General features: G+C 56.4%; 1 protein-coding gene across 1 annotated transcript; it reads left to right on the forward strand.

Annotated features, from left to right (window-relative positions):
• The first annotated feature begins 4,836 nt into the window (after window positions 1-4,836).
• P2RY1 (purinergic receptor P2Y1) lies at window positions 4,837-8,138 on the forward strand. The gene is made up of 2 exons (XM_030954322.1): window positions 4,837-4,927; window positions 5,282-8,138. Exon 2 carries the CDS (start codon window positions 5,350-5,352, stop codon window positions 6,439-6,441), a length of 1,092 nt encoding a protein of 363 aa, XP_030810182.1. The 5' UTR covers window positions 4,837-4,927; window positions 5,282-5,349; the 3' UTR covers window positions 6,442-8,138.
• Window positions 8,139-25,544: the final 17,406 nt, after the last annotated feature.

The raw sequence follows: 25,544 nt of genomic DNA on the forward strand, positions 1-25,544 counted from the left end.
ATCTGTTTGTCTTCTTGGTCATTTGAGGAAATTGTATAATGTGAGTATTAATGTACTATCAAACCGCCTCAGCTGAATTGTCTGTCTTGGCCAGGAGCTGAACAAAAGAGCTTTTCTACTGAGGATAGTAATTTCAGTTTAAATGGCCGTATAGGAAGAAGGCAAGATTGCTCCCTGCTGTAATTAGAACGAGTTTTCCAGGATCCTGTGTTATCTTTAGGCTCTGGAAGTGTAGTTGCTCTACTGGGATTAATAACTCACCTCCATTAACTGCAATTATTGCTGTGCTGTGTTGCTATCACAAACCATTTGCATATTCTGGAATACAGAAGGGACTCCAGAACAGCTTCATTATCCTTGTTGGTTTATAACATTAAAAAGGCCAAAAGGGAGAAGCAAAGCCCTCTGGGGGAGCACTCTGTGGGGCTCTCATGGGACCCCAGCCTGGCCTGCTGGACACTGCCCAGCATCCCCTGCTGACCACAGAGCCACCACCTTGTCCCCAGGGCACAGCGCTGCCCCCGTGCCCCAGAGCTCACACCCTGTGGCACTCTGCCTCCCCGGGGCACACACATGCTGTGTGAGACCCAGTTAATGAGCCCAGGAACAGCTTCTGCTTTCCAGACAGCAGAATGTCAGCTCAGACATGAAAACGCAGAGAGGAGCCGGCTCCTGTTGTGCTGGAGGGCAGGGAGCTGCTCCCAGGCCGCAGCAGGCACAGGAGAGTCCCTGCAGGGCTGGAGCACAGCGCCATGCTGTCACCTCCAGCATGGGGACTCCGCCACTGCCCTGGCAGCTGTGCCAGGCTGCACAACCCTCTGGGTGAAGGAATTTCCCCTGCTCAGCCTCAGGGTCCCCTGGCAGAACCGGGGTTTGTTTCCCCTGGGTCTGCTCCCCCTGCCCTCACCTGGGCATGGCTCCCCCTGCCCTCACCTGGGCATGAACTCCTTCCCGCACCAGAAGAGCCCCTGGGCTGCCCTGGGCCGCAGGGTCCCTGGGGCTGGTGCAGAGCTGCCCACCAGAAACCTGCCCTTCTCAAGGGGAAAAGGGAATATTGTGCGGTAAAGGGAATATTGTAAAGTATTTCCTACACTGCAGGCAGAAGTATTTTAAAATGAAATAAATTGTATTTTGGGCTCCCCGTGGAAAGCCTGCAGGGTGTATAAAGGAGTGCTGGGAAGAGATGCTGTCTTCTGTGGCACATGAAAAAGGAATAAAAGAAGCTTCAGGAACTGAAGAAAGAAAACAATGTGGTAAATTGTTGTTTGACCTAAAAAGTTTCCTGAGGTGAAGACGAATGGAGCTCTCCAGAAGCCAATAGGTAGGCCACAAGCCAACTGAGGTAAAGTGTGAAACAGGCGTTTTTGCAGCAGGTAAGGTGTCCTGTGGTGGGGAGTTGAGAGCAGCTCAATCTCCAATCTCTGTGCTCACCCCACAATGTCTGTGCTCACCTGTCCTTTCCAGCAGCTCTCCCGAGTGACATGCAGCGTGCCCTAAACCCTCTGTGTGTATATATGTATACATTTTCCCTCTCTACGGGCAGGTGTTGGGGTGACCACTCACCAGGGTCCTTTCCAGCAGCCCTCAGCCTGCGCCTGGCCTGGGCCCCTTCTGGTACCAGCACACCCTGAGATGCTGGCGTCTGAGCCTTCTGATAACCAGCACCAACAGGTAGAAGCAGCTGGATGCAGGAGCAGCCTGTTCCTTCACACTCCCCCACACCACAACAGCTCAGCACTAATTGGACTGACTGGGAATTTCCATTTGTGCTCCAGCACACTTTCGTTCCTCGTTAGGGATATATCATCCGTTTGGGTTAAATCAGCTGGTAGTGGAACAAAACATTCAGTTTAATGGAAATCAGTGGTATAAAATCCCAGATTTTGCAGAAAATGCATTAAGAGGCAGAGCTGGAAGGAATTCAGCTCCAGCTCTACCAGACAGAAACCAAGTCAGCTCCAGGCATATGCTGGAGCGATGGAGGAAAAGGTGCTAATGCAACATGCTTCGTGTTGTGCTCCAAAATAAGAACAGCTCGGCGTGGCAAGCAGGAAGGCACTCGTTTGCTGGCTGTGGAAGGAGGCATGGAACAGCATGGCTGAGAAAAAATCTGCCTCCTTCTTTACTCATGTGTTTGGACCTTTTGCAGCTGAAGCACTGCAGCCAGAATGTGCGAGCTGCTGCAGCCAGGATGTGAGATCTCCATTCCCAGCAGGCTCAGAAGGGCCATGCTGAGGGCAGGGACGAGCTGCCTGGACAGCACAGGCTGCTCGGCTGCAGGGATTTGCCACCAACCCTGCCGGGGCAGGGAGGCAGCTTGTGCCTGTAATCCATGTCAGCCACCATCACACCCAGAGTCTGTTCAGCGGCCCACCCTTCCCTAGAGCCATTGAAAAATGAGATGACACTCAGAACAAGGTTACAGGGATGACTCAGGTATCTTGGAAAATCCTGCCCTGGCAGGGAAGACTGAATAAATTGTGGTCTCAGACCAGATTATAAATCTGGGCTTGGAGTGTGTAGTAACAGATCAAGAGTACTGCAGGTGAAGAATGGGAAGGATGGATTCAGTACAGAGCACTTCTGCCTTCAGGTGTTTGCACCTTTGTGTTCATCCTTCAGCACACACACTGGTACCTCAGGAATGTCCTGTCAGTCCAGCTGCCACCTCTCCATGCAGCCATGGATTCCCCAGGGGTGAATGTCTGTCATGTCAGCGTTCCCCCTGAGGCCAGCGTGACCAGCAGGTGCCTGGGCAAGCACAGCACATGTGGAACATCCCCCGGGCTGAGCACCATCCTCCGGGCTGAGCACCCTCCTCCAGGCTGAGCACCATCCTCCGGGCTGAGCACCCTCCTCCCTGCAGCTCAGCCTCCTGCTGCTGCTCTGGCTGTGCTGCCAGCACGGCAGCTCCCCAGGGCCCGCTCCCCTGCCCGGCCTTGCCTGCCGCTCAGCCTGGCTCCAGCACCAGCACAAAGCCCAGGAATGCCTCCTTCCTCGGCAGCCGTGTGCTCCCAGAATAGCTGCTCAACCTTTTGCCTTTCCAGTTTGGGTTTGCAGCGCTGCTCAGGTAACCAGGGAGGCAGGCTGGAGTTCAGAGCAAGTGTTTGCTGATGCTATCAGCACGGCTTCAGCGTGACTCAAAATTTGCTCAAGACAGGAAACTCCAGCAAGCTGCCACGAGAAGCTGCAGTGAGCCGTGGCACTAGTCACTAGTGCAACACCTCTTACAAAGGGATAGGGAAACTGAAAGGTTTCTCCTCTACTAATAGCATCGGTTTGCATATTTTATTGCTTTTTTACACAATAATCCAAGTCCTTCATTAAGATAAATTCTACTTTGGGTCATACAGCTGACTCTCAGAGGAGCAAGATGGCTTTTCCCTACGCTGGCGTGGTAGGCTCAATATCATTGCACTGCATTTGCCATGTGTCTGGCTCGTGGGTTGGGTGTTTGCTTTCCTGGGAATATGAAGAGTCAGGATTTGTTTTTCCAGTGCTCTCAAATCCTAGAGGGCACCACAGAACAGCTCTGCAAACTGGGCTCGCTGTACAACATGGATTTCATAGATGTTACACTTGTCTCCTTTTTTGCTCTCCTTTCTCTTCACATTCATTTTGTATTAAAAGAATCTTAAAATACTGAATAAGCAGTTGTTAGTGGATAAAAACAGAAGGGGAAAAAACCCCTAACATACAAGAAGGAAAGGTGTTGTATTTACAAAACTGAAGCTGTTGCTTTCACGTTGTAGCTTAAGTTGCCCCAAAAGTGAAGCCAGGCCAGCGACTCCATCTGCAGCCACTTGCATATTCCCACAGGGGTACAATATGCAGCTGATTTCCCAATTAAGCTTTCCCAGCAAAGAAGTTTTATAATTTAAACAGACTGAAAAGTTTGAGGAATGAATACATATTCATGAAGGACTAATAACACTCTGTCTAGAACACAGCTTTGAGCTGAGAGCAGCTCTGACTGGCTCATGTCTCACCCACCATACTTAGCGAAAATGGGAACGAGGAAGAAATGGCTGAAACCAGCAGATTGTGTTTTGCCAAGACAATAAATAATAACCATATTCTGACTCAAGTGCCAAATGTATAGCGCTTAATTAGAGGTCAGTAGAGCATATTTCTGCTCAGCTGTTCCATTTACAGCAATTAACATGTTCGTGTGACTTAAACTGGGTTGCAGAGCAGATTTCAAAGGGTTGAGTGAAAGCAGAATGAGGGAAGGGCTGTTCCACCTCTGGCAGCAGCTCGGGAGCAGCACCCTTGGCACCCACCCGCCGGCAAAGAGAGGTCTCGGCCTCGGCGCAGCACCACCGTGCCCCGCCCGCTGAGGGCTGAGGGGACCCTGTCCCACCGCTGCGGGAGCTGAAGCGACCCTGCCCCATCCCCGGCGGGCTAAAGGGACCCCGCCTCCGGTCAGCGTTCCTGTCCCGCCTGCCCGGGCCGTGCGGTGACACCGTCAGACACCGGCGGCCGTGCGGGGCTCCGCGCCCGCCGCACCGCGCGGGCTCCGCCGCCGCCCGCTCCCCGGCGCGGGAGCGCTCCGAGCTCGGTGCGGCGGGCGCCCCGGGGCAGGGCAGCGCCGGTCCCGGTGCCGTCCCCGTGCCGCGGCGCGGCCCCGGTGCGGCGGGCGCGGCAGCACCGCCCGTGCGGGGGCGGCGCGGGGGGCGGGCGCGCCGGGGCCGAGCCGCGCCTCGTCCCGCCCGGCTCAGTCCGGCGGGGCCGCGCCGTGCCCGCCGAGGGGCCGCGCTCCGCGGCGTTGCCGCCGTCCGGGGCCCGTCCCGCCGGCCCCGGCCCTGCCCGGCCATGGGCGCCGGGGCAGCCGCGGCCGGGACGCCGCCCCCCGCGGGCGGGCGCTGCCGGCGGCGCGGAGCGGCGAGCGCGGGCTGAGACGACGACGACGACGACGAGGAGGCAGGTGGGGCGGCCCCGGCGCTCCTGCAGCCGGGCCGGGGTGCGGCGGGGCCGGGCGGCGGTGACCGGGCGGGCAGAGGGAGCCGGACGGGGCGCGGGGCGGCGGCGCTCGCCGAGGGGCGCGGGCGGATCGGCCGCTCCCTGCCCCCGATCGGCCCCGTTCCCGCCGCCCTGCCCCTGTCGCTGTCCCCGTCCCCGCTCCGGCCGGGCCAGCACGCGGTGGCGGCGGCGTGCGCGGCTCCTCGGAGCGGGGCGGGGAGCGGAGCGGGGCCCGGTGCCGCCGCTTGCGAACCTCCGAGGAAAAGCAGGGCAGGGCTCACCTTCCAGCTAGGTTTCCTTTGCTATCTTACTTTTTTAGATGCGTTTCTGTGCCTGTAGAGACTTCGTTGCTTCGCCTCAGCCCTATGTGACTCTGGGGGAAGGATCATGACCGAAGTCCTTCTCTCTGCTGCTCTGAACGGAACTGAACCCAACCTGTTATCCAGCAGCGGCTGGTCTGCGGGAAACGTCACCACCAAGTGCTCCCTGACCAAAACCGGCTTCCAGTTCTATTACCTGCCCACCGTCTACATTCTGGTCTTTATCACGGGGTTTTTGGGCAACAGTGTGGCTATCTGGATGTTTGTCTTCCACATGAGGCCTTGGAGCGGCATCTCGGTTTACATGTTCAACTTGGCACTGGCCGATTTCTTGTATGTCTTGACTCTGCCCGCCCTCATCTTTTACTACTTCAACAAAACAGACTGGATCTTCGGAGATATCATGTGCAAGCTGCAGAGGTTTATTTTCCACGTGAACCTGTACGGCAGTATCCTGTTTCTGACCTGCATCAGCGTGCACAGGTACACGGGGGTGGTGCACCCCCTCAAGTCGCTGGGCAGGCTGAAGAAGAAGAACGCGGTGTACATCAGCAGCCTGGTCTGGGTCCTCGTGGTGGCCGTGATTTCTCCAATACTCTTCTACTCGGGAACAGGGATAAGGAAAAATAAAACCATAACGTGCTACGACACGACGGCTGACGATTACCTGAGAAGTTACTTCATTTATAGCATGTGCACCACCGTGCTGATGTTCTGCATCCCCTTCATAGTGATTCTTGGTTGCTATGGGCTCATCGTGAAAGCTTTGATTTACAAGGATTTGGACAATTCTCCTCTCAGGAGAAAATCCATTTACCTGGTCATTATTGTGTTGACGGTCTTTGCAGTGTCTTACCTTCCCTTCCACGTGATGAAGACCTTAAATCTAAGGGCCAGGGTGGATTTTCAAACCCCAGATATGTGTGCCTTCAACGATAAGGTTTATGCCACTTACCAAGTGACGAGGGGCCTGGCCAGCCTCAACAGCTGCGTTGACCCCATCCTTTACTTCCTGGCAGGCGACACCTTCCGAAGGAAGCTTTCCAGGGCCACCAGGAAATCATCCAGAAGGAGCGAGCACAACGTGCAGTCCAAAAGTGAGGAAATGACTCTCAATATTTTAACAGAGTATAAACAGAACGGAGATACCAGTTTGTGAGTGAATGCAGAAGATTTGGGAACGGTTCGAAAAAATCCTCCGCTTTGAGGCAGTAGGAGACTGTAGGGCTTACGAGTGTGTGAGGAAAATCTACCAGTCTCAAATTCTTTTTTAGATAAAGCCTCATTTTCTGGTCTTAGGAAAAGCTTAACAAAGTCAGTGGAAGAATTTTAATGGAAAATAACGTGTCAAAATTCAGCTTTCCTTCAGTAGTTTCATTTATTTCTGACTTCTGTCAGATAAAGGAAAATGAAATAAATCCCCTAAAGGAGGAGAGCAATCCAAGTGCATCTGGTTTAATGACTTAGTCTCCCACGTTTGAAAATGTTCTCAGTCAGCCTGTCTTTAAAAATAGGAAATAAAAATAAGAGCAGTATCTTGTCTTCTGAGGCTCAGTCACAGACCAGGCTCTCTGCTCACTCACTGTTGTACACAAGGATTGAAATCAAAGTCATGATGCAGTTACCATTTTCAGTTTTAGTATCTTTTTTCATCTACTTCTAGTGCTGATAATTACTTGATAGTTTGGTGGCATTTATGGTTCAGTCCTCTTTCAGTGCCGGTGTTTTACTCAAGGTAGGCTTTGCTGGTGTGTGCGTGGTTGTGCTTTGGGATTGCGATGGTTGTTCGTGGCAGAGCTGCCCCCAGGGCTCCCCGGTGCCCTCGGATGGGCACGGGAGCGTCCCCGGGCGCTGCCGGGCACGCGGGCGCTGCCGGGCGCGGGGAGCGGGGCTGGGCAGGGTCACGGCTCCGGGGCGCGCCCGGTGCCCGGTGCCAGCCGCGGGGACGGGCCCGGCGTGGCCTGGCTGCCCGGGGAGCTCTGGCACCGCACTGGCGCCGCAGCCGTGCCAAAGCCGGGTGGGCGAGCTGGCGGCCTCGAGGCCAGCGGGGAACACGTGCTCCTGCCGTGGCCACCAGAAAGGTTCTGCTCCTGCAGCCTCTACACACAACACAGGTCGTGTGCCAAGAGCAGTGGATATTAAAGTGGATAATATAAATGGATTATATATGTATAATATATATATAACAGTATTTGGGGGGAATTAATTTTTTTGTACTTTGACAAATAAATTACTGTATTAACAAGATGTTGCAATATACTACAGGCTAAATCCGGCCTTTTACTATAGATCTTCTCCAAATGTGGGATAGTTCATCCAAAATTAGCCAAACTGCAACATTGTGTAACACAAGAGCTAGTGATCAGGCACAGATGAAATACTACATGGGCAGTGTCACTCGTTTCTCATATTTTTAATAAATGTATTTGAAAATATTTTGTGCTAAAAGCGGTATAAAAGCATGCTCTGAATAACGAATTTAGTGTACAAAATTAAGTTTGGTGTAATCCTAAGGGTGATTTTTAACAGATCTTTGTTCCTCTGGTCTGCATCATAAGAGTAAAATATTTATATTTTACTTACCAATTCCAGCAATTGGTTACAAATGAGAGCAGCTCTAGTTATTTTTTGACAACCTTGTTAAGCAGCTTCTGTTCATATGTACGGCTTCCTCTGCAGAGTCCCTATTTATTGAACTTATTTATTAGAATGCTAAATGTAAAGTTTGTAAAGTGTGGTTCTCTGTGGTCATATTCAGAATTGGGCATTAATGGAAAATTGAAGAGCATGTTTCAATCACTGTAATACTGTGTCTTCTAACAGAACACCTTTATAATAAACTCAATTCCACCCTGACTATTCACTGCTGATATGTAACCTAGTGATAAATTAAACTACTGATCTATAGCCTAGAGGTAAATGAAACTCCAGCTTAGGAAGCCTCTTAAAGCAATGTGGAGAGCTCATTTAGCCCCATGAAAAATGTAGAGGTAGCGAAGAAATCTCAAGCAAGGGTCAATTGCTAATTAATCCTGACTGACAAAGCCTGTGGAACAGCACAGACTATTTATATACGACAGAAAGAGCCTGATTCACAATAAATGACTTCTCCTATTATGTGATTATTTGAGGCTTCATTCAGCTGAGGCACGTCTTGTTTGGAATGGCAGATGAATTACACGGAGAGGGAGCATAAAAATAGGATATTCTTTGAATCTGCTCCTGTGTTGAAAACCCTGTTCTTTTCGGAACATTTTGTGGTCAGTTTCTCGCGTTCATTAGGAATTCCAACGTTCCGGTAATTCCCGTTGGAGCAGAGGTCGCAGCAGCCCCCCGCGGTCTGTCCGTGCTGCGGCTGTGTGTGCCCTTGCTGCGGGCACGGGGGGACAGAGGGACACTCCATACCGGCAGAGGTGACACCGAGGTGACACCCCTCTCCATGCCCTGTGACACTCCGTGCTGGCAGAGGTGACACCCCTCTCCATGCCCTGTGACACTCCGTGCCAGCAGAGGTGACACCTCTCTCCATGCCCTGTGACACTCCATACCGGCAGAGGTGACACCTCTCTCCATGCCCTGTGACACTCCGTGCCGGCAGAGGTGACACCTCTCTCCATGCCCTGTGACACTCCATACCGGCAGAGGTGACACCGAGGTGACACCTCTCTCCATGCCCTGTGACACTGCAGCTGGCACAGCCAGCGCCGAGTCCCGCTGGGGCTGCAGCTGAGCCTCAGAGCCTCCCGCAGGGCTCCTGCTCAGCTTGCCAGCCGTGCTGTATTTGGGCGCTTGGAGCCATTGCAAAATCCCCCCAGGTTCCTGCGTGCTCCCACGCCTCCTCACCTGAAGCACACCAGAGCCACACGTTGGGAGTCCCCCCTGAGAGAACCCTGCTCACCAGGGCCTGGGCACCCGGCAGAGCAAGGGCTGAGCCAGTGCCCTGAGGAGCTGCCAGCCTGCCCCTGAGCTGCTCCTTCCTTCCTGGCGTGTATTTCTGGAAGGCAACCAGCCCGCCAGCTCTGGGGGCCCAGGGATCCCTGTGATTATCCACCAGCCTCAGGGCTGGGTGTAGTTCAAGAGGCCTTTCCCTGAGCCACTCACCTGGAGTTTCTAATCCATCCAACATGTGAGGAGAATGCAACTGCAGCTCTGGCCTTTGGGCTGGTAATTAATAGTCAGTGACAACGATGGGTTGTGATTACTAGGGACAAGATCCAGCTCATTATCTCCCTGCTGTGACCACCTAGAAGTTCCACCTTCCCTCATGCTGTGCAACCTTTGACTAGCAAATGAGATTAAACCTGTTCTGATTTTGTGGTCATGCTTGTAACCTGTTTTCCCCCTGGGTATGTTTGGGAATCTTCTAACTACAAATCATTCTCTTAAGACACCACAAAGTTTGAAGTAAACAATTATTTAGAGCTTAATGTTGGCCAGATCCACCCCAGCACCAATTCGCATTCATGAGTTGTATTTGCTTCCTGCAGCTCATGGGTTAATGTTTTTTCCTATTTATGCCCAGTAACTCTTACATGTCTTTAACACAACTTGAAGTCAGCATGAAACCCGCAGGTGAAGTGCTGTCAGTTTGTACATTTGCATACATGGGCTTCTTTGTTTCAATCCAGTTCATATGCCACAGACTCAATGAGCTCCTGGGCAGGTTAGGAGCAGCACCTGGCCCTGCTCTGGGCAGCAGGGTGCCCTGGGTGTGCTGTGAGCCCAGGGGAGCTGCAGGGTGCCCTGGGTGTGCTGTGAGCCCATGCCAGGGGAGCTGCAGGATGCCCTGGGTGCTGTGAGCTGTCCATCCAGGGCTGCAGGGTGCCTGGGTGTGCTGTGAGCCCATGCCAGGGAGCTCGGGTGCTGGGTGTGCTGTGAGCCATGCCAGGGAGCTGCAGGGTGCCCTGGGTGTGCTGTGAGCCCATGCCAGGGGAGCTGCAGGGTGCCCTGGGTGTGCTGTGAGCCCATGCCAGTCCCAGGGGAGCTGCAGGGTGCCCTGGGTGTGCTGTGAGCCCATGCCAGGGGAGCTGCAGGGTGCCCTGGGTGTGCTGTGAGCCCATGCCAGTCCCAGGGGAGCTGCAGGGTGCCCTGGGTGTGCTGTGAGCCCATGCCAGTCCCAGGGGAGCTGCAGGGTGCCCTGGGTGTGCTGTGAGCCCATGCCAGTCCCAGGGGAGCTGCAGGGTGCCCTGGGTGTGCTGTGAGCCCAGGGGAGCTGCAGGGTGCCCTGGGTGTGCTGTGAGCCCATGCCAGGGGAGCTGCAGGGTGCCCTGGGTGTGCTGTGAGCCCATCCCAGACTCAGGTGCCCTGGGTTGTGGCCCCGTTGCCAGGGAGTGCCCCTGGGTGTGCTGTGAGCCCATGCAGTCCAGGGGGCTGCAGGGTGCCCTGGGTGCTTGCTGTGATCCCATGCCAGGGAGCTGCAGGTGCCCTGGGTGTGCTTGAGCCCATGCCAGGGGGCTGCAGGGTGCCCTGTGTGCGGCCCATGCCAGTCCCAGACATGCTGGGGTTTGAGCCCTGCCAGGGAGCTGCAGGGTGCCCTGCCCATGCCAGTCCCAGGGGAGCTGCAGGGCGGCTCTGCTGGATCCAGCCCCGTGCCAGGCTGTGGAGCATCCTCTGCTCTGTGCCCCCAGGACACGCTGGGGTTTGGCTCCACAGCGAGGCCCCCCAGCCAAACCCCAGCCCTGGGCTGTGTGAGCCCCAGGAGGGGCACGGGAACCTCCCCTGGCCCTGCCCTCCTCCTCCTCTCTGGGTGAGGAAGGACTTGGGGCACTCCTGGGGGTGCCTGAGCCCACCTGCATGGCCACAGCAATTTCAAATACTCTGAAGGCACAGGACTTATCACTTGGCATGTGGCTGTGAATTACTGTGTGTTCCAAGGGCAGATGTGAAAATGCTTATTTTTCTGGTGAGCTGTGATTTTTATATTGTTAAGTTCAATTTTTTTGTGAACACGACTGAAACCTGACGGCAACATCTGCAGGGACAGTGCTACCTTTTATCTACACTCAGCTTATGCAGCTGCTTTAATTAAAGAGTAAAAAAAATCCTCTTATTTGTCCATAATTTTAATGAACAAAAATATATTTGGGTTTGAAGTTGCAACTATTTTTAGTGGCAGCAAAAGTGTGGCCCCAGCGTTGCTGGCTGCACCGAGCAGCTCGTGTTGGAGCCGCCCCAGTAGCATTATGAAACACTCCTCCTGCCTTTTGTGCTGGTAATTCATGCTTCCAGGAGATTCTTCCGGCAGTGGTAGGTCTTTAAAAATAGGTAATAAAAGGCTTGCAGAATATATGCAATTTAAAACCTTGAGAGGAAGCAGGCAGACCAAATGAGAATCGAAATAAGGGAATAAAGTGAATAAATGAGTGATGCTTAGCCTTCGAAGACAAAGGAGGCCTGTGGAGATGGCTTTGCACTGAGGGAAGGTAGATAGAGATCAGATATTGGGAGAAAGCTGTTCCCTGGCAGGGCGGGCAGGCCTGGCACAGCTGGGGCTGCCCCTGGATCCCTGGCAGTGCCCAAGGCCAGGCTGGACAGGGCTGGAGCACCTGGGGCAGTGGGAGGTGTCCCTGCCATGGCAGGGGTGGGGCTGGCTGGGATTTAGGGTCTGTTCCAACCCACCCCATTCCATGGTTCTGCGCTGTTTGGGGTCAGCGTGTCCCCAGGTGGCACAAGCGAGGGTCACACCTGTGCAGTCCCAGAGGCAGCAGGCTCACTTGCTGCCCCATTCCCACCCACTCCAAGGCCTCTCCCATTCCCAGAATTCAGCCAGAGATGAAGGTGCTCCCAGCCCCTCTCCCTGTAGAGATCAAAGGTAAATCTGCCCTGCAGGAGCTGCCTTTTGCCCTCTGGCAATGGCCGTGTCTCAGCTTCCTCGCAGCACTCAAGGGACTGTTCCTTCCCAAAGAGCTTAACTCAAACGTGGAACCCCTCTGTTAGCTGCGCCTCCCCTGCCACGTAGGTATTTCAGGGTTTATGCTGGGCTGTATTTCCATGCCATTGTCTCCTCTGGCTGCCTGCAGCTGCCCCAGCCTCACACCATGAGCAGTTTCCCTCTGTTCCCTCCTCATCGTGTGGGATGGCTGTGGGTACGTATTGGTACTTCACTGATTTCACCCGATTTATTTTAAGATTTATTTACCTTTCTCTTAATTTTCTTCCTCTTCATTTATCTTTGCCCTTCATGCAAATGGTTCAGCTACCCATTAAAATTATCCCATTAAAATTATATTTTCTTACCAGTAAACAAATTCCATCTATCTACAAATCATGCTGTTCCGTGCCTTTCCAAAATTTCCTTTCCATTCCAAAACCTGCTGAGAAGACCTGGTTTTCCCCCAGCACATAAACCTTTAAGTGCTCCAAGTCAGGCAGGTCCAGGCCCCGCTCTGGTTGTGTTTGACACGAGCACACTCAGGCAGTGTGTGAACACCAGATTCAGTATCTCAGCTCACCATGCATTTATCTTCAGTTCCACAAAATCATGGAATAATTTGTGTTGGAAAAGGCCTCCAAGACCATCAAGTCCAATTCCAAAGGCTTCCTTTCCCCTGGCCCAAGCTGGCAAAGGCAGTTTGTGCCCGGGCAGAGGGGAGGCAGCACACAGACCCGGGGGATGTTTGTTTCTAAACTTTCATTTACAGCGTTGGGAAAGCAAAGACCAGCCCGTGGCCAGAGGCAGTGGGTGGAAGAGGTAAATAATTAAATAAATGGGGGTTTTCAGACCGTGCAGCTCGGGTTTCTGCTGGCAGCACCGGCCCTGGCTCTGCTGGGAGCTGCCGGGAACGGCGCTGGGATGGAGCCGAGTGGGGCAGGGCTGCAGGGGGAGAGCCCAGGGACTGCTGGGGACACTTCCTGACACATCCCCAAAACCATCACGGGGGGGTTACCCAGAACTGAGGGGTTACACAAAACCTCAGGGGTTACCCAGAACTGAGGGGTTACCCAAACCTCAGGGGTTACCCAGAACTGAGGGGTTACCCAAACCATCACAGGCAGCGAGGTGGGAGCGCTGCCCAGCCCATTCTGGCATCCCCATGGGGCTGGAGATGCTCAGGGTGAGGCAGGAGAGACCCCGGGCAGCTCCGAGGGGCTGTGAGCTGTGTCTGTGGCACCCCCAGGAGCACCCAGGGCTGTGAGCTGTGTCTGTGGCACCCACAGGAGCACCCAGGGCTGTGAGCTGTGTCTGTGGCACCCCCAGGAGCACCCAGGGCTGTGAGCTGCTGGGCTCTGTGCATCTTGCTGTGGGTGTCAGCAGCTCCTGTGTGAGGCACAGAGAGGACGGTGAGTGCTGGCTGTGTTTGTGTCCCCTGGGCACACAGCCCACACAGTGCTCCCTGGGGAATGGGGGCACCTCACGGCCTGCCACAGCCACCAGCACCGTGTCCTGCAGCCCCAGGGCAAGCTGCATATCCCAAAGGAGAACCAGGCAGAGGCTCCCACCAGGAAACCCATTCCCAGGGTCTCGAGTGGCTGCTGCCTGCCCGTGGGAGCATCCTTGCATCCCTGAGTGATCATCAGAAAATCTGCTCATTTAAAGTGCTGGAAACACCACTTACCCTTCCTGGCATTCCCCTGCAGCCAAGAACAGCAGAGCTGTTTGTGTTAATAATTCATAGAAGACTTCTCCTTTGGTTTATGGCTCTTCCACGCAGCAGCACCAGGATCTGCCCCACACCCTCCTCCCTGAGCTGGGGCCATGGCCTGGGTCAGACTGGAACCTTCAACCCAGCTGCTCCAGGGACCTTCCCCTGCAGGCTGAGAGCCTCACTCTGCCTCTATTCACAACCAAAACCAGTCCTAACTGTAATGCAGAGGGTGTATACCCCTGGCACAGGCTCCTCAGGGGGCTGCCCCTGCCCTGGCAGCGCTCAGGGCCAGGCTGTGCCCCGAGCTGGGCTGGCATTCAGGCACAGACTGACAGAGATTTCCCTGTGGGAGCCAGGCTGCCTGGTCACAAATGCACTTCCTTCCACTGCGAATAATGGCCTTTTGTGGGAGCTGCTTTTTCTCCAGGACAGGGACTGAGAAGTGACCCAGCCATGGAGCCAGGGCGGGCTCGGCGCTGGGGCAGTGCCAGGGGCTGGGGCCAGGCAGGGGCCTGGAGGGGCTGTGCAGGGGCACCCAGCCTTGGTACCACCCAAACAGGCCCCAGAGACTGGCAGAGGAGGGGAAGGGATGCTCCTGCACACAGCCCAGCATTGCAAATGCACGTGCCAGAGGCTTGGGGCGCAGCCCTGGGACCAACGGATGAGGATTTGCTCACTTGGCCTCCCTGGGACCCAGCTGGGAGAAGCTCTTGGGGATTACAACACGGTTTTTATACCAAATATTATGTTATTGCTAATTTCAGAATTAAAGAGTACTTTTAAAACTCCACAGAAGTTAAATTCTTGGCAGACGATTGAGTTTTAATATCCTCAGTAACAACACCAGAGTAGTTCAGTCATACATATGATATATATATATATATATATATATATGTATAAGGGCAAATTATTTATTTATTTGGTATTACTGTCCCACTGCTATCCCCATCCCTACTGTGGGCTCTGCAGAGGGCCCCAGGACCCAGATGGGTGCAGCAGGATGGGTTTCCCCTCTCCCTGCTGCCCTCAGCTGCGATTGGGCCGATGCAGGAGGACAAATGGCCTCGCAGGGGTTTGTGGCAGTTTCCAGCGCAGGGACAGCAGCCAGGCCAGAGGGAAGCAGGTCCCGGGTGCTGCCTGGGCACTGCAGCTCTCCTCCTCCTCCTCAGCAATGTGTCAGGACACGTTTGGCACAAATAAAAAGTTGTTGTTTAACATTCTTGTGTATTTGTGAGCGGTGGCAGTGATGCTTCCTGTAAAACAGAGCTGCGAGCGTGGCAAAGCTGTTTGATGTTACAGCCTTATTTAAACAGCATTTAGATAGTAAAAGCAGTCATTCCCCTCATCCCCACATACCAGCTACCCATTTAAATTCCTTCTCATGCTCCTGCACAAAGACTAATTTTGGCAGAAGGCTGACTTGCCCTAGATTTTTAAAAGACTACTTGTTTTAAAACAAAGTCCTTTGGGGAAGGGAGGGAGCTGGGAGATTTGCTTCCTCCCCCTGCCCTCCCAGTCTCATCACCTTGACCACCCCCCATCCCATCACCCCTGGTCACCCCATCCCATCACCCCCCACTCGGTCACCTCCTGGCCCCGGGGGGTGCAGCACCCTCCTCCTCCTCCTCCTCCTCCTCCTCCTCTCCCATGGAGGGGCTCCTGGCCCCTTGGAGGGTGATGGAGGGGAGCTTTGAGCACAGAGCACGGAGCAGGAGGAGCCAAGGGAAGATTGAAAATCTGTCATTCACCTTGACATTGACACACTAAAAATAAAGTTAAACACTTTAAAAAACAAATTATACCAATATTCAGATATTACTTGAGGGACTCGACTCAGAATAAAACTCAGGTTTTCAAGCCATCTCTCACTAGCATCAGAACAGCTTTTCACCAAGATATTCCTTTGTTCCTGGGTTGTTTCCTCTCCTTCAGACTCTGGGCAAAGTGTCACACGATTGAGAGAACTGAGAACAGCAAAAAACCAGAAGAAACCTTCCCCACAGGTGTCCTGCAGAACGCAGAGGGAGCAGGTCCAGAGAGACCCACAGAGGCAAATCCACAGCCAAAGCCTCGCGGGGAGCAGATGGAGGAGCTGACTTGTCTCTTTGGCTGTGATTCAAGGAAAATGTTTTCTACCCTTCCCTTGCTGCATGGGGATAAATCTGCAGAGGAAAACATTTCTCGGTGCAGCGTGCTGGCAGGGCTGGTGCCACACCAGCGGATCCAGCGCTGCCACAGCCCCGGGGCACGTTCCTCACTGAGTGCTCTGACAGCTGCTCAGGCTGAGAGAGGTTAAATCCCAGCGAGTCCCAGTGAGTCCCAGTGAGTCCCAGTGAGTGCCATTCCCCAGGGAATGGTGCATAAGCAGCTGCCCTTGGTGCATGCACATAAGGAAGCAGAGCTGAATTTTTGGCTGGATTTAGCAGCTCTCTGTAGCTTGCCAGGCCGTGGTGACATCAAGGAATGGCTCCACAGAGGGATGCTGCCTCTAGAACCCCGTGGGGCTCCTGGGTGCCCTGCCCAGAGTGGGGATGGAGCTGGGCAGTGACAGCTCCGCTCCCCTCTCGGCTGCCAGCTGCAGTTCACCCCCTGTCCCGCAGCTGGGAGCAGCCGGGGACAAGGGGCAGGGCAGGGCAGGGCAGGGCAGGGCAGGGCAGGGCAGGGCAGGGCAGGACTGGGGCAGGACACAGACTGTGCCCGAGCCACCCCGGCTGCTGCCACCGCCTCAGAGGCTCCAGCACGGCCCCCAGCCCTCGCCACCAGCTCTGGCCACCGGCTCTGCTCATTAAATCTCTCCTGTAAGTGATCCTGGGAGGGATGATTCAGCCCTAAGTATAGCCACCTGCCCCAGAATAGAGCCAGGCCCTGCGGCAGCTCGCTGAGGGTCAGCGGGGGCGTCTCCCAAACCACTGAGAGCGCTGCTGTGACACTGCTGGCACCACGGGTGGCTCTGCCTTTTCACCTGCTTTACCCTCAGCCCAGGATGGGATTCCTACGTAGACCCTCTGACGTGAATCCCCTCTATTGAATGTACAGAAACACAAATTTCAGTCGTTCCTTTTCTTGATCAATTCACGCTGACCAGAGCTCATGAGCAGGATCAACTTACACCACATCTAAAAATACACCATCAGCTACACGCAGATGGATCTAAGCAATGTGTGTGTGCAACTATGTGCACATGTCCCTAAAGCTCTAAGATACGCTTGTAACTTACACAAATTCCTGATTCTTTCCTGTAAGAGGCGGCAGGCAGAAAACACCATGCCCTGGCAGTGCACAAATGGGGCCTTTGTCCCTTGCCATGAAGACCCTGTACCCACAAGGCTCAGGAGCAGATCCAGAAGCATCAGTGAGCTCACACTGGTGGGAAACCTCCAGAAGGAAAGAGGAGCCAGAGGCACTCTGCCCCCTTACCCTCATCAGCATCTGACACCAAGAGTTGAGGGGTTGCATCCTGGGCTTTGCTCTGCCTCTTTGGCCGAATTGTTTAAAATAGCAAACAGAAGAATTTGCCTCTCAGATAAGATAAACTGCAGTTAACTCATGACAGGATGTGCACAGCAAACCTCAGGAGCAGTCTGCACGTTGTGAAACGCAGCCCCAGCCCCGGTCCTGCTGCAGCACCAAGCCAGGCTGCACACCGTGCTGTGGCTGATCCCAGCACCACCCCTGAGCACAGACTGAGCATCTGCAGCTGCACAGGGGACAGAGCACGAGCAGAGCTGCCCAGAGGAGCCTTGCTGGCCATGGAGGTTCCCAGGTGCACTCTGGGGCAGGGTGCTTCCAGCAGCAGCCCCAGCTCCCCTCTTCCCAGAGCACAGGTGAGAGGCTGGCTGCAGCCCCAGCTCTGCCCTGGCTGGGGCTGGGCAGGGTGTGCCCCAGAACCACCATGGCAACAGCGACACCCAGCCTGGGGCTCCTCCCGAGGCTCCTGCTCCCCTTCCCCAGTACCATTGTAAGGGTAGAAACATCCCCATGGAGTCACTGCAAATGAGTCATATTTCAGTGCCATCTCATTGCTACACGCTGTACATGATATTTGTCAGCTCGTGCTGTGAGCAGTCCCTTTACATAACCCCTGAGAGCTGTGTCAGGCTCCTGTGGTTTACAAGGTCTCTGCTTTCAATGGATTAAAGTGTGGTGCTCATTTTCATCAACCCCAAACCTGTAGGGCTGCTCACCTGCTGTATCCAGCTGAATGAGGTGCCTTTTGGGGCAGGTGGCAGTGACACCTCTGAGAGGGCATGAGGCTCTGGCACTGCCATTTCCCTCTGCAGGATTCCCTGGGCACTCCCTGCCTCCCCCAAGGGTCACCAAAGCCACCACAGGTGTTCCAATCCCTCTGCTCATTGTTGTATCTGAGCCTCGGTGCCTTTAGGGTCTGCTTCTCCCCCAGCTGCCCCTGGGCTGGGGGATGGTGCCATCAGGGCAGAAGAGTGGCAAGGAGTGGTGGGGGTAACCCAAACCACGTGGGAAGTGTGGAGCAGCAAAGCACTGAGTCAGAAGCATTAACTCCATCAGCTCTCAGTGAAAGCCACTTAACTGGGATATAAACTTTCCCCTGACAAATCGAATACACCTCTCTTGGTGCCAAGTGACCATTAAAGGAACACGATCCAAAACCCACATTAGCCCATCCTGCCGTGGGGGTGCCAGGGATGCCAGCCCAGCGTGTGTGAGCTGCAGCTGCTCCAGATCAGGTACAGGAGCTCCTGGTGGGCCCAGCAGGTCCATCCTGTGGGAGCAGGGACTCTCCTCATGACCAGCAGCCCCGGGATGATGCCACAGGGCCAGGTGTGGGCAGGCAGCCCTGCCGTGGTTCAAAACCCGGGGTACCAGCACAGCCCCTGGCTCTCCTGTGCCCGCAGCATGAGCGGTGATGCTCGGGATGGCTCCTGCCACCGCGTGAGGTGACAGAATCTGTGCACAAACCCCTGTGCAGCCTCTGGAACAGAAGCCGAGGGGAGCCCAGGAGCGGAGGGAGTCCGCGAGCAGAGGGGCGTTGTTACACAGGGGAGCCCGGGCTCGGACGGGAGCTGCCGGCTCGCCCCGGGGCGCTGGCAGAGCGCGGTCCGTGCCCGCTCCCGGCCGGCAGCCCCGGCATCGCCTGCCGTGCCCTCCGCGGTTGCTGCTCCCGGGAGCCACAGCGAGCCCAGCCGGGGCCAGGAGCGGCCGAGGAGCGTTCCAGGCGGCAGCCAAGGAGGAGCAGCGCTGCCCTCCCTGCATGCGCTTCCAGCCCCGGCAGCGAAGCGTGAACCGGCGGCCGCCCCCTCTCCAGCGCTGCCGGTTCGCTGCTCCCTTCCAAACCCCTTCCCAAGCCCTGCTGCTGTCACTGCTCCAGGGCTGTGCTTAGCCACTGCTCCGTCTCCGAACCGCCTGGCTTAAGGGATGTCAGGCTTCCCAGGTAGTTCACAGGGCTGGCTGAACCCCTCCGGCATGGTGACTCGTTCACAAGGCCCAGCAGCGGTGGCAGGAGCTGGCAGCACACCTGTGCCCATCCCTGCCCTCGATGGCACCCGGTGCTGCCGTTCCCCCGGGCATGGAGCACAGGAAACACCGTGATTTTCCTTGCTGGGCTTGGCCTGGGAGCCAGAGCCCTGCGGGGCTGGGAGCTGCCCTGGGCAGAGCGAGCGTTCGGGACACGGAGCTGGGAGCGTGTGCGGGGACAGGCAGGGCTGAGACACTGGGGACACGGAGCGTGTGCGGGGACAGGCAGGGCTGAGACACTGGGGATAAGCGTGTGCGGGGACAGGCAGGGCTGAGACACTGGGGACAGGCAGGGCTCCCTGTGGGACACTGGCACAGGGGGTGGGACACTGGGGACAGGCAGGGCTCCCTGTGGGACACTCGGCACAGGCAGGGCTCCCTGTGGGACACTGGGGACAGGCAGGGCTCCCTGTGGGACACTCGGCACAGGCAGGGCTCCCTGTGGGACACTCGGCACAGGCAGGGCTGAGACACTCGGCACAGGCAGGGCTCCCTGTGGGACACTCGGCACAGGCAGGGCTCCCTGTGGGACACTGGGGACAGGCAGGGCTGAGACACTCGGGACAGGCAGGGCTCCCTGTGGGACACTCGGCACAGGCAGGGCTCCCTGTGGGACACAGCAGGCTGGCACAGGCAGGCAGTCCCTGTGGGACACTCGGGACAGGCAGGGCTCCCTGTGGGACACTCGGCACAGGCAGGGCTCCCTGTGGGACACTCGGGACAGGCAGGGCTCACACTGTGGCACACGGTCCCCGGGACAGGCAGGGCTCCCTGTGGGACACTCGGCACAGGCAGGGCTCCCTGTGGCACACTCGGGACAGGCAGGGCTCCCTGTGGCACACTCGGCACAGGCAGGGCTCCCTGTAGGACACTCGGCACAGGCAGGGCTCCCTGAGACACACTCGGCACAGGCAGGGCTCCCTGTGGGACACAGCTCGGCACAGGCAGGGCTCCCTGTGGGACACTCGGGAAAAGGAAGGTCTCCTGTGGCACACCGGCAGGGCTCCCTGTAGGACACTCGGCACAGGCAGGGCTGAGACACTCGGCACAGGCAGGGCTCCCTGTGGGACACTCGGCACAGGCAGGGCTCCCTGTGGGACACTGGGCACAGGCAGGGCTCCCTGTGGGACACTCGGCACAGGCAGGGCTCCCTGTGGGACACTCGGCACAGGCAGGGCTCCCTGTGCAGCTCCCTCTGCTCCCTGCGCAGCCCGGGCACGCCGCTCCTCCCGAGCCGCCCGGCACTCCCGCTGCGCACAGAGCAGCCAGAAACCCAGCGGGGACTGTCCTGGCAAACACAAAATGCTGCTGTCCTGTGGTGCCGGCCACTGGCTCTGAGGCTCGTGTTGGAAAGGGTATAAATATTGATAGAAGTGTGAGCCTCCTTTTCAAAGCCACTTAAAAGACTTAAAAAAAAAAAAAATTAACAGCCAAAACACCAAACAAGCCCTAAAGGTATTTCTTTAGCAGGGACTTGACAGAAGCAGAGCTGATGAAATGCAATCCACTGTCTTTCCACCTACTTAATCAGAAACAGGACACCGCAGGAAATTATCATACTACTTAATTTCAGTAAAAAGCTTTTCAATAAAAAGATTAAACATGTCTCTAATGTGTGAAGATATGAGCAGGTTATAATTACTATTGACCTCACCTCATCAGCAGTATTTAATTGATGTCAAGGTCTTTATCTGCCTGTGCAAGTTAATCAGCACCCCTGGGCCTCCAAAGACTGCATTTATAACCTCCTAAGGAAGCAGGAACCTTGCTGGGTTTACTTCTCTGGTTTTTCTCTCCCTTCCCCTCCACACGTCTCTGAGCTGCTGCACCTCAGCTCTGCTGGGGCAGTCCCTGCCTGTGGCTGGAAATCCATCTCCGAAATTGCTGCTCCTGCACCTCATCCTCCCCAGACACCTGCAGCAGGATCCCTCTTCTGGAAATGTGATTTCACACTTTGGGAGAGGGCTGGGGGGTCTGCCCTGAGCCCTGTTGCCCCCAGCCCTGCACAGCAGCCAGCAGCCTCGTGCTCTCCTGGAGATGCACATTTCCACACAGTTCCAGGGGTTATAAATACCCCAGGACCTGGGAATGCACATGGAAGGGCTGGAGCAGCACGGGAGGGAGGGGGTGGGTGCGCTCCATTGCAATACCCATATTTATCTGCAGCTTTATTTGAGTAACAGGGAGATTTTTTCCCCTGCTGGCCCCCAAGGAGCTGCTGCAGTGCCCAGGCTGCAGCTGAGGGACAGGATCCGTGCTGTGATCCTGCAGGGAGCTGGGAGCACACAGAAGCTCCTGTCCAGAATTCAGGGAGGAATAATTGTGGGCAAACCTTCCTTAAATGAAACAGATGAGCTGTTTATATCAGAATCAAACAGTCCAGGGCCAGGACACATCCCCTCTTGCACTGACGTGCCTTTGCCATAAAACCTGTTCTGGAGAAGCCCAGAGGCAGCAGTGAAACATTTCCCTTGGCTGTGAGCAGGGAGTTCAGCTCTGATGGACCCCCCAGCACTGGGGGGACACCCCAGGATGTTGGGCGCTACCTTGGGGTCCCCATGTCCATGCCAGGTGCATTGAGCCCCACCCAGGGAATGTCTGGCAGAGACTGGGAAGGACAACGTGTCCCTCTGCATCTCCCTCCCCTCCCACTGCCGACACACAGCTTCGGAGACAGCGCCCTGCGGGAATTCCACAGTGAGGTCAGCATCCCAAGGTTTCCTGAAATTACAAAGCAACTTCTCCATGGTGTCTTTCATGGTGTTAAGCTGATTAGTACCATTTAAAAAGAAAAAAAGTAGCTTAATTTTATATCTTAGCAAAGCTTCTTTGACAAATGCATTGAGGATAAGAATCCCTCTTCCCACGGGAGCTGAAACCATTGGGGGAGATTTGCTGCTAGAGCCAGTTCTCTACAACCACTGTGTGTTCTGCACTTGTTATTTATAAAAACTCAGGGAAAATGTGTCAGGGCTGTAAGGAGCTGAAGCAAGGAGATGTCAAGGTAGTTCTGTGTCACCTTCGTGGACACAAACCCACTGCTGGCTGAGGCAAGTCCCACTTAGCACAACTGAAGGGTTTGTGTCCCTCCTGCTTAGAAACCTCCTGGATTTTGCTGGTCTCCAGCTGGACTTCATGAGGAGCAGCAGCTCTGCCAGGAAAACTCGTGGGCTGGAATCAAACCTTGGTGCTGGATTTCATGTGCCACGAGCAGCCCTGCACTCCCCGGGCTGGGATGGGCACGGCGCTGGCAGCTCCGGGCCCTTGGCATCCTGACCTGCACTCTCCGGGCACTCAGGCTGGCAGAGCCAGCACAGGAGCACTGCCAGCTGGGGCCTGGCAGGGGCTGTGGGTGCCAGGTGCCGTGGCAGCAGCGGGAAGGAGCCCTGGGCAGGGGGGGCACACGAGGCAGGGGAAGGGGCTCAGGGAAAAGCACCTGTGTGCAGGCACAGACCCCGCACTGTGCACAGCAGGATGAGCACCCCCAAACCAGGTGGGTGGAACGCTGAGGAAGGAGTCGTGATGTTTGGGAAGTGCAGATTAGAGCTGCAGCAGCACACTCAGCAAACAGGCATCCCATGGGAAAGGAAATCCACCGGGATGGAGCAGGGCAAATGTCACATTCTCCAAGAAGCCGGCAGGGCGAGGGACAGGCTCTGCTACCCTGGCCATTCACGTGTGTCAGTAACAAGGAGTCACACTAAAATCATGAGGTGTTCTATTTTTGGAAAGATGATGTATTGCTCCTCCTGATTTTAACAATTTCCTAATCCCACTGAAAGAACGATGGTCTCATGATGTGAGCTCCTAAACAATGTCTCACAAATCAATTTACAAATGCACGACAAAGCGGGGTTTCGTGTGGAGGGTTTTACTCCTGTGGGAATGGTGATGCACCCCTTGGCTTCCAGGGCCTCAGGGGCTGCGAGTGCCTCAGTGCTGCCTCTGCCCACCACTCACAGATGCTTGGCAACAGCTGGGCTTGCAGTTTCTGGTGGGGCCGTGTCTCCAAAGCTGCTCTGTCTTGTGCAGGAGGGAGTTGTGGGAACCACGGGTTATTTTGCAAGTGCCACTTGCACTCTCATTCCCCTCAGAATCTCAGGAGCAGCCCAGGAACTGTTGGGCAGTTCGAGGCAGCATTATCTCCTCCAAAGCGTGGGCAGAGAGTGACATCTGTCACTGCTCCATGGAGCTGGTCTCACCCTGACTCAGCATTACACTGCACAGAGCGGGGTGTTCCCTTCCTCTGGCCTCTGCAGCTGTGTCCCATGGGTATGGTGGCACTGGGGACCTGGGTGAATCCCCTCAGCCAAACCCCTGGGAATGGGGTGGCCCAGGGAGGGGTGTGAGAGCCCCTGTTAAACGTTCCAAACAGAGGTAATTGCTGCGAAACCTGCTCTAGAGATTCACAACCACGTGCAAAGCTCTGGCTGCCTCCCCTTCTGAGCAACCCCCGTGGAGCCTGCCAGGCTGGCACTGCAGGGCTGCCCCAGGGCTCTGAGGGACAGGGTGGCACTGCAGGGCTGCCCCAGGGCTCTGAGAGACAGGCTGGCACTGCAAGGCTGCCCCAGGCCTCTGAGGGACAGGGTGGCACTGCAGGGCTGCCAGGCTGGCACTGCAGGGCTGCCCCAGGCCTCTGAGAGACAGGGTGGCACTGCAGGGCTGCCCCAGGGCTCTGAGAGACAGGCTGGCACTGCAAGGCTGCCCCAGGGCTCTGAGGGACAGGGTGGCACTGCAGGGCTGCCCCAGGGCTCTGAGGGACAGGGCGGCACTGCAGAGCTGCCCCAGGGCTCTGAGGGACAGGCAGAGCTGAGGTGAGTTAGTCCCTGGCACAGGCTGCCCATGTGCCATGCTGCAGGGGAGCCAGGCCTGGCTCCGTGGGTGGCACACTGGGTCTGTGTGGGGCAGAGCAGGGCCTGGCCAGAGCAGCGCTGGGATGGGTATCCAGTATCTACAAAGAACGAGAAGGGGATGAAGGAAAATCATAATTTAAACAGAAATAAAGATTACTGCTGATAATTTTGCTGCAGAGCAGCCTTTCTGCTGCCTGCACTCCCCCGAAGGAGGGCCCGGCGCTGCCGCATCTCCATGGTGACAGCGCGGCGCAGGCCCCGCCGGGCCCGGGGCACCGAGAGCCGGCCGGCCCCGAAAGGGCCCGCGGGAGGACGGGGCTCCCTCCCCCAGGGCTGCCGGGCCCATCCCAGCCTCAGCGGCCTGCCAGGCTCAGGGCCACCAATGTGCCAGGGCAGAGGCGGCTCCGGCCTCGGTGGCTGCCCCGGCCGCGGTGGTGGGCGCCACACCGACACTGCCCTGCCGGGGGCTGGCCGCGGCCACGGCCCCTCCTCGGCACCCAGAGCCGTTCATGAGCTGCAGCCTCATCTATACCTATTTTTAAGTCGGTGATATTGTCTCTGCACCGGCTAAATATAAAAGTCTTGTACCGTGCGGTGAGTAACGTTTGGCCAAGAGCCACGGCGAGGCAGCAGCGGCCGGCTGCGAGGGCTGCACACGTGGGGTGGGGGAGAAAAACCAGCCGGCGCCCAAAGGGCAGCTTGTCACATCCTGCACAGGCAGGCGACAGCGAGGGCTGTGCCCGGGGCCCGCGGGCACGGGGCAGGACAGCTCCGGGTGGATCCCCGGGGATGGAGCAGGACAGCTCCGGGTGGATCCCCGGGGATGGGGCAGGACAGCTCCGGGTGGATCACCGGGGATGGGGCAGGACAGCTCCGGGTGGATCCCCCGGGGACGGGGCGCGCAGGGAGCTCCAGGGCCGGCGGCTCTGCGGGTGCCGGGGGCTCTGCGGGACCCTGGGCATTGCCAGTCCCCACGGCTGTGCTGCCCCTCCCCGGCCCCGCTCCCAGTCCTTCCCAGTATCCCACCAAACGCCTTCCTAGCCATCTCCCCTCCATGCGGCCAGGACAGCCCGGGGGTGCCGGCCCGTGGGCACGGACCCTGTGGGGTCTCTCCGGGTCAGGACAGCGGGCGCGGTGCCCACGGCTGCGGATCCACGGCCGGAGCGGAGCAGTGTCCCTGGTGTCACCCCCAGCCCAGCGGGTCAGTGACTCCTGCCGGGATTCTGCCCGTGGCAGCATCCCAGGGCGGTAAAAACACACAGAACGCTCTGCCCTGGCCGGCGTCCTGCAATTTACCGTGAAATGCTCAGCGGGAAGGAATGAAATGCTACCGG

This window comes from Camarhynchus parvulus, chromosome 9 (genome assembly GCF_901933205.1).
Source record: "Camarhynchus parvulus chromosome 9, STF_HiC, whole genome shotgun sequence".
NCBI lineage: Eukaryota > Metazoa > Chordata > Aves > Passeriformes > Thraupidae > Camarhynchus > Camarhynchus parvulus.